Here is a 12,709-nt window from a genome sequence, read left to right on the forward strand (position 1 = left end):
TAAATACAATGTGCAGATAGGTGAAAATTATTATTTGCTGCAGTAACATAGTTACACACAAAACACCAACAATAGTAGAAACTAAATTACTACAACATGCCATGAGAAAAAATATATAATAAATATGAAAGGATAAATCAATAAATTATTAATAGTTGCACTAGTGCAAAATAGTGATACTTGAACAGTGCCAGATTAATTAGTGATAAGGTAATGGGATAAAGATGCAGAGATGAGAATTCTTTGCTGGAGTGTTTGTCTGTTGTCTCAGTTAAGAGTGTCATCCAGTAACGTTTTGGGAGACTGACCTTCACACACCAGGTCTGGTCCTTCCCACTGACCCTGGGCAGAGCAGATTGATGTGCCATTTCCTCTCACGTGTACGTGGCCAGTCAGACACTGGTACTCCACCACACTGCCATAGATCGTGACGACTTGTGGGTCTCGCACAATATTCCGTAATTCTGGGGGTGAGCCACAACGAACAACTGTGTAGAAACAATTCAGGTTTCAAGACTATGGTTCAAAAGAAAATCCCCATTTCTGGTTACATATAGTTCTGCTTTTAGACAATAGTTGGATTCCTAAGGAAACTCACATTGTAGAAAATTGCGCTTTAAAACCCACAAGGGATTGGGGCTAGAGAGTTTCCAATGTGCAATATTTAAATAAAATTTGTGGTGTAAATGAGTACAATACAGTAAATTATTTTGAACATTTTGAAGTTGTCTGTTAATATTTTAATAGAGTATCATTACACAAGTACTGATAGATGCAATTGCCAGTCAATTTCCACAGTAACTCTCTTAAATGCCTCCCATATTGAAACTAGCAGCCTACATTCTGAAGAAATAATGATGTTTGATTACCATGGGGAGATTACAAATTAACAGGTTTTTACCAAGGCATCTTTTTTTCATTCTGCATGGTGTTGGTTCTGAATGTAATCACTTTATTGTTGACCCACACTGCATTTATGTTCCCCGATTCATCAACCAATTTATATTGTGAAAACATATTCCTGGAGAACTACCTGTACTTTTTCCTCACTAAATTTCATAATGCTCTCAAGTCATATTATTGCTTGGTAAAAAAAAACACTTGTTAAAGGCACATGTGGTAAAGGCACACTCAGATGTGTTTTCCCCTCTTTCATGACACAAAACTCATGCAGCACTGAGGGCATGCTGTACTGTTACAGGTACAGCCTTCTGGTTTAATATAAAACTAGGGTCTTCTGCAATATAAACCAATTTTGGAGCATTGTTTCCAACAAGATTCAGACAATTCTTTCTGCCATTCTCAAAAGGTTTTACATCAAAAGAATAGAAGAAATTGGTTGTGCATTGCAAAATTATTATCCATGAGACTTTTTTTGTGCTCTGCTTAGCTCTGCATTGCATACAATAGTTTTTACATTTAAATATTACATCACTGTAAAAAACAACTTCGATTGTCATGGGATTATGAAAACCACAAAAAGATAACTTTTTTTTCCCAGAATTAAGTTAATTTTATTTGAATGTTGGCTCGTGTGGAAGCAAATTTTAGAGGAAGATCACAGATTAAAATATTTCTGAGGTGTTTGTCTGATACATCACCGCAACAACTTGGAGGACTGACCTTCACACACTAGATCTGGTCCTTCCCACTGACCCTGGGCAGAGCAGACTGACGTGCCATTTCCTCTCACATGTACGTGGCCAGTCAGACACTGGTACTGCACCACACTGCCATAGATCGTGACGACTTGTGGGTCTCGCACAGTGTTTCTTAACTCTGGGGGTGAGCCGCAGTCAACAGCTGAGGAGAGAAGAATTGCAAGAGATTATTAGGACTATGTAAGATTTGCTTCCACGAAGATTACTGGACAACATGGAAGGAGTTTGTCAGGCCAGCCTGTGTCCACTGGAATTTTGTGGGGTGGGAGAGATCATGACAGAAAGACACAAGATATCAAAGGATCTCGACAGGGTTGATGTTGAGAGGGTGCTTCCAGTTGTAGGAGGATCTGGAACTGGGGTCACCATGTAAAAATAAAGGGCTTATTATTTGAGGAATAGATGAGATGTTTATTTTTTCTCTCAGATGGATGCATATATTTGAAATCGCCTTCCCCAAACAATGGTGGAAAACAGCCTTAGAATATTTTTTTGGGAAGGGCTTAGTAAGGGCTTATCCTTTTGATAAGCAAGGGGTTAGAAGTATTAAGGTCAGCCATTTCCTGCTGATTTTATGTTATATTAAGCCAAAGGAACATGAAGCATTCACTAATTTGGCAGGGAGAGGCTACCTCCAAATGAAGGGATACCCACCACATTGTTCCTTGAAATGGCCGTCTCTTTCTTGGGTGGTGAAGTGAGCATCAAAGTGATTGGGTGTTGTTCTGTCTGTTACTGGTGGGACTGTCCATCAGAGCTCTGACATTCCAGTTCTGAACTTCAGATTGTGCAGTGAATGTTTCCTGTGCATAGTTTTAACCATGGGTGGGTGTTACACATCAATCACAACACAGTGCTGGGGTGTGACTGAGATACAGCAGGGTCCATGACAATTGGGGGCAAGAATCTGCTGCAAGGCAGTTAATGCTCACGCCTTGGTGGCACATCCATGTGTGCAAACACACACACATGTGCATACACACTCACACTTGCATACACACACACAAACACCTACACACACATATGCATACTGTGATAGTACAGATCTATCACCAATGTATATAGTGTATATAGTTACAGTATCTAGACTGTGCTTACAGCGATTGGCTGAGAGCTAAGCCACGCCTACTGTCTGGGTCTTAAAGGCTTGTGTCCCTAGCCAGGTGGGATCATTCCGGACTGGTCGGCCACCTGTGAAGAGCTCCTGTCTTTTGCTAATAAAAGCCTTGGTTTGGATCAACAAGTCTTTAATTCTTTCGACGAGCTCGACACATACACAAACACCTACACGCATAAACAAATACCTACACATGCATGCACAAACACCTACATATGCATACACACACACCAAAATGCACCCACACAATACACACACACACACACACACAAACGTACGCATGTATATACATGCACACACCTGGGCTCAAGCACATGTGCCTAACCCTTGGCTCCGAGACACATTCCCTTCCCCCATTTCCAAAACATACACCATTTCCCCAGTTTCTGGACACACACTGTTCCCTCAACTTCCAGACACACAACATTCCCCTGGCCTCTGGCTCCCAGACACACAAAGTTCAGAGTTTATCAGAGAACATGACATCACATGCAACCCTGCGATCCTTTTTACTACAGGCCAGACAGAATTTCTATTTATCAGTAGTTCCAAAAAAATTGTACTCAAGAAGATACGTATACAAAAGAGTGAAATGTAAACACAAAGAAAGTACAAACAAACTGTGCGATACAGAAAATAAATATTCAATAATAAATAATATGCAAAGTAAGGGCCCTTAAGTGAGCCTTCAATTGAGTTTGTTGTTGAGAAGTCTGACGGAGGAGGGGTAGCAGCTATTCCTGAACCTGGAGGTGTGAGTTTTATGGCATCGACACCTCTTTCCTGATGCCAGCAGTGAGAACAGAGTGTGTGCCGGTTGGTATGGATCCTTCATTATTGCTGCAACTCTCTGATGGCAGAGTCCCCTGTAGATTTGCTCAATGAAGGGGAGAGTTTGCCTGTGATTTCCTGGGCTGTGTCCATTACCTTTTGCAGGGCATACTGTTTAGAGGTATTGGTTCCCCCCCCCCCCACCCCACCCCACCCCCACACCTGAAGCAGCAATGCAGTGTTCTGCACACTTTCCACTATACATCAGCAGAAATTTCCCAAGCTTTTTGATGTCATACCAAACCTTTACAAACTCCTAAGAAAGTAGATGCGCTGACAAGCTTTCTTCATTAGTGTGTTGGATCCAGTAAAGGTCCTCCACAACAATGACTCCCAGGAATTTAAATTTGCTCATCCTCTCCACCTCTGATCCTCAATGATCACTGAGCCATATACTCTGCAGCTTTTACCCTTGTGAAATCCACAATCCACTCCTTGGGTTTGGGGGCATTGAGTGTGAAGCCAAAGTTTTCAATCTTTCCTGTGTGCTGACTCATCACCCCCATTTACAAACTTGTAAATGTGTTATTGCCATCTCCCAGACACACACTTTTCCCCCATGTCTCAGATGTAATGATTTAGTGCTAGTGATAATCCTGACCACTGGAGGGAGTCGGAGATGAGTTGTTGCAGCTTGGAGTGGATTCAAAATGGATGTCTCCACAAGGTTGTGAGTGCTTTAGCTAATATAGTTGTTATAAAAGAACCCAAGTTTCTTTATTACAATAAAAGAAACATCACACTAGATACACATCATTCCCTGACTCCAAAACATACACCATTCCCCTGTCTCCCAGGCACACACCGTTCCCCAACTTCTAGACACATAGCTTTTGCCAGGCTCTGAGACACACACCTAGCCCTTAAGCCAGACTGACACCCAGCCCCACTCCCATCTTGCTGCTGGATATCTTTTCCAGATATTTCCTGAGAGCAGATGGATAAGGGAGAAGCAGATGAATGTGACTAAGATGCAGTAATCTTCTTGGTGGGTCAGCCATTCTTCTAGGGAGCTTGTTTATGTTCATTTCATACATTCCAACAGTGAATATTAATCATTAGTGTGAACTGAAATTGTAAATAGTGTATAGAACAACAACTCGATTGCCTATACTAGCAGTGATGTGTGTGTGTGTGTGTGTGTGTGTGTGTGTGTGCGTGCGTGCGTGCGTGCGTGCGTGCGGGGGGAAAATAAATAAAAATCGCTGTACAAATCTATGTCTTTTTTTCCAAATTGCTTCTGTTCAGTGATGGTTCCCTAAAATGAGAAATTCATCCAGGGTTTCATGTGGAACTCTGACTCAAGCAGGAGAAATATTCAAAGGGAAGAAAATCACTGTTGAGATGTTATTCACATTATTTTAGTGTCAAGATTATCGACAACATTCTGAAGGACTGACCTTCACACACCAGGGTTGAACCTTCCCAGTAACCCTGGGCAGAGCAGATTAGCGAGTTATTTCCACTCACGCCAACATGACCAGCCAGACACTGATACTGCACCGTACTGCCATAGGTTGTGGTCTCTGGTAGGTATCTCACTGTGTTCTTTAGCACTGGAGGTGAGTGACAGTTGACAGCTGAGGGGACACAGTTATATGCAAGAATTTCAATTCCTAAAGTTAAATATAAAATTAAACACCAGGTTTCTGTACCTTACATTGCACTCATTTTTCTTTTTAAAATATTTTTATTCAGTTTAATAATCCTACATACAAGGTCTACTAATATAATAAAAAGCATGTCATAGCTTATATCACAAATTAATATGTAATTTTAAAAATCCATTCATAATTGTTGATTTAACATTATTTCTTAAAAATAATTCTGGATAGAAACCAATCGAGTTGCATTGTACTAACCCTTGGTCAAAACATAGAGTTTTGACTAATTTGATGATATGATCTCGGACAACCATAATTAAACCGGTATATAATCAATTAATCTAAAAAACACTAAAACTAAATCTAATCGACCCCCTTCCTCTAATCAGGAAAAAAAATAAAAGATATGGATCAAATAGCGACCTTCAGAAAAAAGACAAGAGTATTGCTGGAGCATCTAAATTACTTAATTCTTCCAATCAAGGGTCCCACATCTTTTCAAATTGAAACTTTCTATCTATAATGTTGTATCTAATTTTATCCAAGCTCATATAGGACAATACATCATGTCGCCTCTGTATATGAGTAGGTGAAGATTATCTTTCCATTTCATTAAAATTGCTTGTCTGGCTATCAATCTGGTGAAAGCTAAAACTTTATCTTGAGATGTACACAGAAGTATATCTGGTTCATGAGAAAAACCAAACAAGGCAATTAAAGGGCATGGTTCTATTTTGAACTTAAAAATCATTGATAAAGATTGATAAATGTTTTCCTAAAATCTTCCTATATTGGGACACTTCTAAAACATATGAAGATTCAAAATTTAAGCAAGGTGAGAAGTGCAAATTTTTTGAAGCTTTATTCATTTTTATAACATGTCCAATTGAACATTTTATATGTTGTGAATTTTTATCATTTCACTCCTGCTAATACTGAGGGAGTGCTGCATTGTGATCAGCACCCCTTCCTTTCAACATATCACCTGTGACATCAGTTATGGAACACTCTTGCTCCCCCTTGAATAGGAAAAAGGGCTTTAGCAGAAAATGACTGATTTATATTACAAATAGCCAGGTTTTTGCTGGATTTATATAGTTAAAAAAGTTTAATGTTAGAATTTTTATTTAATAAAATATCTAAGCTGATCATCTGCTTGCATTTGTTGTTTTTGCAATACAGTTTAAATTTTATAAGAAAATATATATTTTTCAAACACCCTGTACATATGGTAACCTATGACCATGTCCTCAGGGCCAGCGCCAACAAGGGGGGGGGGGGGGGGGCGAGGCATTTGCGAGTGCCTCAACCCCTTTGTCACCCCTCAGTTACCCTAATGACCCCCATTAGACTTGTTCTGACACCAACCCTGCACATCCTCCACCTAGCAGGGAGGGGCAGTGACATGGTCAGGAGGGGCAGATGGGGAGGGAGGGTCATGGAGCCACTGAAGGGGAGAGAGAGTTGGATATGGGAGGGAGGGAATGGTGGATGGCAAGAGAGGGGCAGGGACATGGGAAGGGAGGGGCAGGGACATGGGAAGGGAGGGGCAGGGACATGGGAAGGGAGGGGCAGGGACATGGGAAGGGAGGGGTGGATGGGGAGGGAGGAGGGGTGGACCTGGCAGGGAGGAGCAGAAGGAGCGGGGCCATGGGGAAGGAGGTGTGGACCTGGCAGGGAGGGGAGGATGGGGAGAGAGGAGTGGGGTTATGGGGAGTGAGGGGTGGGGACATAGCTGGGGTTGGGGTGGGACAGATGGAGAGGGAAGGGTGGACATGGGTGCACTTGAAACCAAAATCCATGGCTGAGGAGTTGGAAGGTGCTGGGGGAGTTGGGGGGGGGCATGAAAAGAGGCAACCAGGTGGTAGATGGGTGAAGGAGAGCTGGGCTGAGGGGAAAGGAGGAGGGCCTGGGCTGGGTGGGGAGAAGGGGGGGCTGGGTGGGGAGAAGGGGGGGCTGGGATGTGGGGGAAAGGGAGATCAGATAGGAGGTTGGGCTGGGGCTGTGATTGGGGGGCGGGGGGAAGGAGGTACCAGAAGGGTGGGGAGAAGTGGCCACATGCCAGGCCCAAGAGGGAGGCCCAGTGAACAACGCATTGAATTTCCAATAGAGACTCTCTTTTAGTTGGTTCATGGAAAACCTTGCCAATGATCTAAACAGCACACTGCAAAATATTTCTTCAGGTTTATATGAGTCAAAAACAAGAAAATAGGGGCAGAAGTAGATCAGTCAGCCGGACTTGGCTCAACAATTCATTATGGTCATGGCTGACCTTCCCCAGGCCTTCATTCCTCTCTGTGCCGAATCCCAAACTTTCAGAATTTCATCTACCACCTCTTTAAGTTCCTCCTGTGAATGCAGAGACAACCCTGCAGCATCATTTGCAGAGAGCTTTAGCACAGCATTATTTTGAAGTACCAACCCTCACACTCCAGAGCTTCTCCTATCCACTGGTGCAGGCTGGAGCACCTTAAGGTGCCATTTCCTCTTACATACTTAGTGCCAAGGGCGCACTCATACTCCACTGTTCTTCCATATGTTGTGTTCACTGGTGGGTATCTCAATGTGTTCGGTAAAACTGGAGGACTTCCACAGTCAATAGATAAGGAGACACAAACTCATGTCATTTTGTTCTGTCATTTGTATATATTTAATACTGTATACTTAATATGAAAGTTCTGAAGAGGCATGATGGCAATGGACTTCAGCTCACTGTGCCTACACCATCCATCAATCATGCACTTACACAAATCCAACATTTTTCCCATTTTTTATGCTGCTTATATTCTCATAAATTTTCTCTGGATTCTACACCCATCCATACAAATCTGTGAGAAATTGACACAATTTACAATGACCTGCATGTCTTTGGGATGCAGGAGGGAGCCGTACCGTGCAGAAGAAAGTCATCCGGTCACAAAGAGAATTTGCAATATCCCATCACATTTGTCCTGTATCCCATCACACCTTGGCTCCTTCTCAGCATCCACCCCCACCCCCCAACACCCTTCTGAGGCTTACTCTCTCCCCTTTCCCACTTTAGTTTTGATAAAGTGGGAATGGGCGAGAGTAAGCATCAAGTTAAAGAAAGTCTGCAGATACTGGGGTCAAGTACACACAGACACATACACACAAGCTGGAGAAACGCAGAAGGTCACGCAGCATCCACAGGATGTAAAGGGTATCCAACATTTCAGGCCAGGACCCTTCATTAGGTCTTACTTCCTGTGGTTGCTACATGGCCTGCTGAGTTTCTCCAGTATGTATGTGTATTGCAGAGTAAGTATCAAGCTGCTGGAGTCACTCGATAGGTCAGGCAGAATCCGCTAGCAGAAACATACAGTCCTCGTGTCAGGCCAGGTTCCTTAACGAGGACCACAACCAAAGACATTGACTCACCATTTCTTTCCACGGATGCTGCCTGACCCACTGAATTCCTCCATCTTCTTATCTTGCTACATAGGATCCCCGACCTCTTCAACCAAGAGAATGTAATTTCACATAGCTGTCCTGGACAGGAACTCATCCCACAAGGGTAAACGTTTAGTGCTGAGGTTCCCACAGGAGGCAAATATAGATGCTATTGGGCAGGAACTAACAACATTTATTTAAAACTGGTATTGTTGAAATTTGTCTAAAATTTGGAACAGTACTAAGGCCAGTCCAGATTTTCCATGGCATTCCAGATTTTCCATGGCATTCCAGATTTTCCATGGCATTCCATCAGAATTGGTTTGCCACTTAGATCTCCTAAACACAATTACACCTCATAGAATAGGAAACCACCTGACAACCAACATAGTTACCTATGCAATGTGTTCCATCATTTGGAGTGAATGAATCCATGTTATTGGATGACCTGTAGCCTTCATTGCACGTACAGTAGTAGCTACCATGGGTGTTATAACAAACAGCATGAACTCCACAAATCTTCTTAGCTCCCATCTGACATTCATTTTTATCTAAAGAAAAAAAAATGTGAGTCAGTCATCTCATAGTTAGGGGATTCCATAGTTAGGGGATTCCATAGTTAGGGGATTCCATAGTTAGGGGATTCCATAGTTAGGGGATTCCATAGTTAGGGGATTCCATAGTTAGGGGATTCCATAGTTAGGGGATTCCATAGTTAGGGGATTCCATAGTTAGGGGGATAGATGAGATGTTCTGTGAAAGAGATTGAGTATCCTGGATAATATGTTGTCTCCCTGGTCCCAGGGTCTGAGATATCTCAGATTGAGTTCATGGCATTCTCAGATAGGAGGGTGATGTGGTCCATATAGGGACCAATGATATGCAAAGGAAAGGTGAGAAGGTCCTGCAAGGAGAGTTCAGGGAATAAGGCATTAGGTTGAAGGACAGGACCTCCAGGGTAGTGATCTCAGGATTGCTACCCATGTCAAGCGCTAGTGAGGTTAGAAATAGGGGGATAATGCAGCTTAACATGTGGCTAAAGACATGGTGCAAGAGGGAGGGCTTCAGGTTTCTGGATTATTGCACTCTCTATCAGGGAAGGTGGGACCTGTTCTGAAGAGATGGCTTGCACCTGAACTGGAGAGGGAGAGGGAGAGGGAGAGGGAAAATATCATGGGAATGTTTGCTAGTGCTGCTCCAGTGGGTTTAAACTAGATTTTCAGAGGTGTGGGAACCAGATAGAGGAGCGGAAGAGAGAAAAGAAGATGTGAAAATTGCATGCACCATTAGTAGTAATGGGTTGTACGTGGTTGAAATGTTCTCAATTGCATCTATTTAATGCAAAGAGTACTGTAGTAAAGGCAGAGGAACCTAGACCATAGATTGGCATGTGGAATTAAGATATTGTGGCCATTAATGAAACTTGGTTGCAGAAGGGACAGGATGGGAAATTCAATGTTCTTGGATTCTGTTACTTTAAATGCAATATATTGGGGTGATAAATGGGAAGGAGTAGCATTGTATGTCAGGGAGAATATCATAGCTGGACTCTGGCAGGACAGACCAAAAGGATTGTCTGCCAAGGCTATATGGGTGGAGCTGAGGAATGGTAAAGGTATGACCATACTCATGGGGTTGTATTATAGACCAACCAATAGTCAATGAGAATTGGAGGATCAAATCTGTAGAGAGAGAGGAAACACAAGTTTGTTATAGTAGGACATTTTAATTTTCCACATGTTGACTGGGACTCCCATATTGTAAAAGGGCTGGATGGCTTGGAATTTGTCAAATATGTTCAGGAAAGTATTCTAAATTAATATATTGAGGTATCAACTAGAGAGGATGCAATATTGGATCTTCCTTTAGGGAACAAGACAGGTGACAGAAAAATGTGTAGGGGAACATTTTGGGTCCAGTGATCATAATGCCAATAGTTTCAAGTTAATTATGGAAAAGGACAGGTCTGGGCCTCAGACTGAGATTCTAAACTGCAGAAAGGCCAAATTTGAGGAAATAAGAAAGGATCTAGAATGCATGGATTGAGATAATTGTTTTCAGGCAAAGATGTGTGAGGTAAGTAGAGGGCCATCAAAGGTGAAATTTTGAGAGTACAGAGTTTGTATATTCCTGTCAGGATTAAAGTCAAGGATAGCAGGCCGAGGAACCTTGGTTTTTGAGGGATATTGGGGATCTGGTTTGGAAGAAGAGAGGTGTATAACAGTTATAGGTAACAAGGAGTAAATGTAGTACTTGAGGAGCGTTTTTTTTTTAAAAAAGGCAAGAAATTCCTCAAAGAAATCAGGATGCAAAAAAAAAGAGATTGCTTTGGCAGACAATGTGAAGGAAAATCCAAAGGGTTTCAAGAGGATAGGAAGGGACAAAATTGGTTCCCTTGAGGGAGGCTCGTGTAGATATTTCAGGGGCTCTAGCAGAAATATACTGCGCGCGCTGCACTCCACCTAAAAGCTCCTTTGCGCAGGCCCAAGGACAGGTCACGTTCCCCCCCCCCCCCTCCACGTCCCACCCCCTCCACGTCCCCCCCCTCCACGTCCCCCCCCCTCCACGTCCCCCCCCCTCCACGTCCCCCCCCCCCCTCCACGTCCCCCCCTTCCAAAGATGCTCACAAACTCAAGCTAACATGCTGGAACATCAGAACCATGCTAGACAAGGCTGACAGCCACCGACCTGAACATCGTTCTGCCCTCATTGCACATGAACTCCTCAGACTTGACATCGACATAGCCGCTCTCAGTGAAGTCCGCCTGGCAGAGGTAGGCAGCCTCCAAGAACGCGGCGCAGGCTACACACTCTACTGGTCTGGCAAGCCTTTGGATGAACGACGCCTATCTGGTGTAGGCTTCATGGTCAAGAACTCCATTGCATCCAAACTCAAAAACCTCCTGACAGGCCACTCGACTCCCCCTTCAAAACAAGCATCGCATCACCCTCATCAGTGTCTATGCTCCAACCCTACAGGCAGAACCAGCAGAAAAGGACAAGTTCTACACTGACCTGCGCAACCTCATTCAACGCACCCCTACAGCCAACAAGGTTGTCATCCTTGGCGACTTCAATGCTCGCGTCGGCAAAGACTCAGAAACCTGGCCAGGAATCCTGGGCAAGCATGGTGTCAGCAAGTGCAACGACAATGGGCGCCTCCTGTTGGAGCTCTGCGCAGAACAGCGGCTTCTCATTACAAACACCCTTTTTCAGCAGAGGGACAGCCTGAAAACTACCTGGATACATCCCCGATCCAAACACTGGCACCTCCTGGACTACGTCCTGGTGCGAAAAAGAGACAAACGAGATGTGCTCCATACCAGGGTCATGCCCAGCGCGGAATGTCACACTGACCACTGGCTGGTTCGCTGCAAGCTCAACCTTCACTTCAAGCCAAAGCCCAGGAACAGTAAAGCCCCCAGAAAGAGGTTCAATGTTGGAAACCTGCAGTCAGATGAAGTGAGAGGAAACTTCCAGGCAAACCTCAAAGCAAAGTTCGAGGATGCAATCCGCCTCACAGACTCGTCCCCTGAAACCCTCTGGGATCAGCTGAAGACTACCATACTGCAATCCACTGAAGAGGTACTGGGCTTCTCCTCCAGGAAAAACAAGGACTGGTTCGACGATAACAGCCAGGAAATCCAGGAGCTGCTGGCAAAGAAGCGAGCTGCCCACCAGGCTCACCTTACAAAGCCATCCTGTCCAGAGAAGAAACAAGCCTTCCGTCGCGCATGCAGCCATCTTCAGCGCAAACTCCGGGAGATCCAAAATGAGTGGTGGACTAGCCTCGCCAACCGAACCCAGCTCAGCGCGGACATTGGCGACTTCAGGGGTTTCTACGAGGCTCTAAAGGCTGTGTACGGCCCCCTCACCCCAAGTCCAAAGCCCGCTGCGCAGCTCAGACGGCAAAGTCCTCCTCAGCGACAAGATCTCCATCCTCAACCGATGGTCAGAACACTTCCAATCTCTTTTCAGTGCCAACCGCTCAGTCCAAGATTCCGCCTTGCTCCAGCTCCCTCAACAGCCCCTAAGGCTAGAGCTGGATGAGGTCCTCACCCAGGATGAGACATATAAGGCAATTG

The 12,709-nt window shown here is 44.1% G+C and overlaps 1 protein-coding gene across 1 annotated transcript in view; it reads right to left on the reverse strand.

Annotated features, from left to right (window-relative positions):
- susd1 (sushi domain containing 1) overlaps positions 1-12,709 on the reverse strand; it is a 145,210-nt gene that overhangs the window by 89,111 nt on the left and 43,390 nt on the right. Inside the window, exons 3-6 of the mRNA XM_069920113.1 lie at positions 9,020-9,175; positions 5,010-5,189; positions 1,624-1,803; positions 309-488 (exon numbers count right to left, since the gene is read on the reverse strand). Of these exons, the coding sequence (XP_069776214.1) occupies positions 309-488; positions 1,624-1,803; positions 5,010-5,189; positions 9,020-9,175 (696 nt within the window). The remainder of the gene's footprint in view (positions 1-308; positions 489-1,623; positions 1,804-5,009; positions 5,190-9,019; positions 9,176-12,709) is intronic.

The sequence above is a fragment of the Narcine bancroftii genome, chromosome 1, assembly GCF_036971445.1.
Source record: "Narcine bancroftii isolate sNarBan1 chromosome 1, sNarBan1.hap1, whole genome shotgun sequence".
NCBI classification, from domain to species: Eukaryota; Metazoa; Chordata; class Chondrichthyes; order Torpediniformes; family Narcinidae; genus Narcine; species Narcine bancroftii.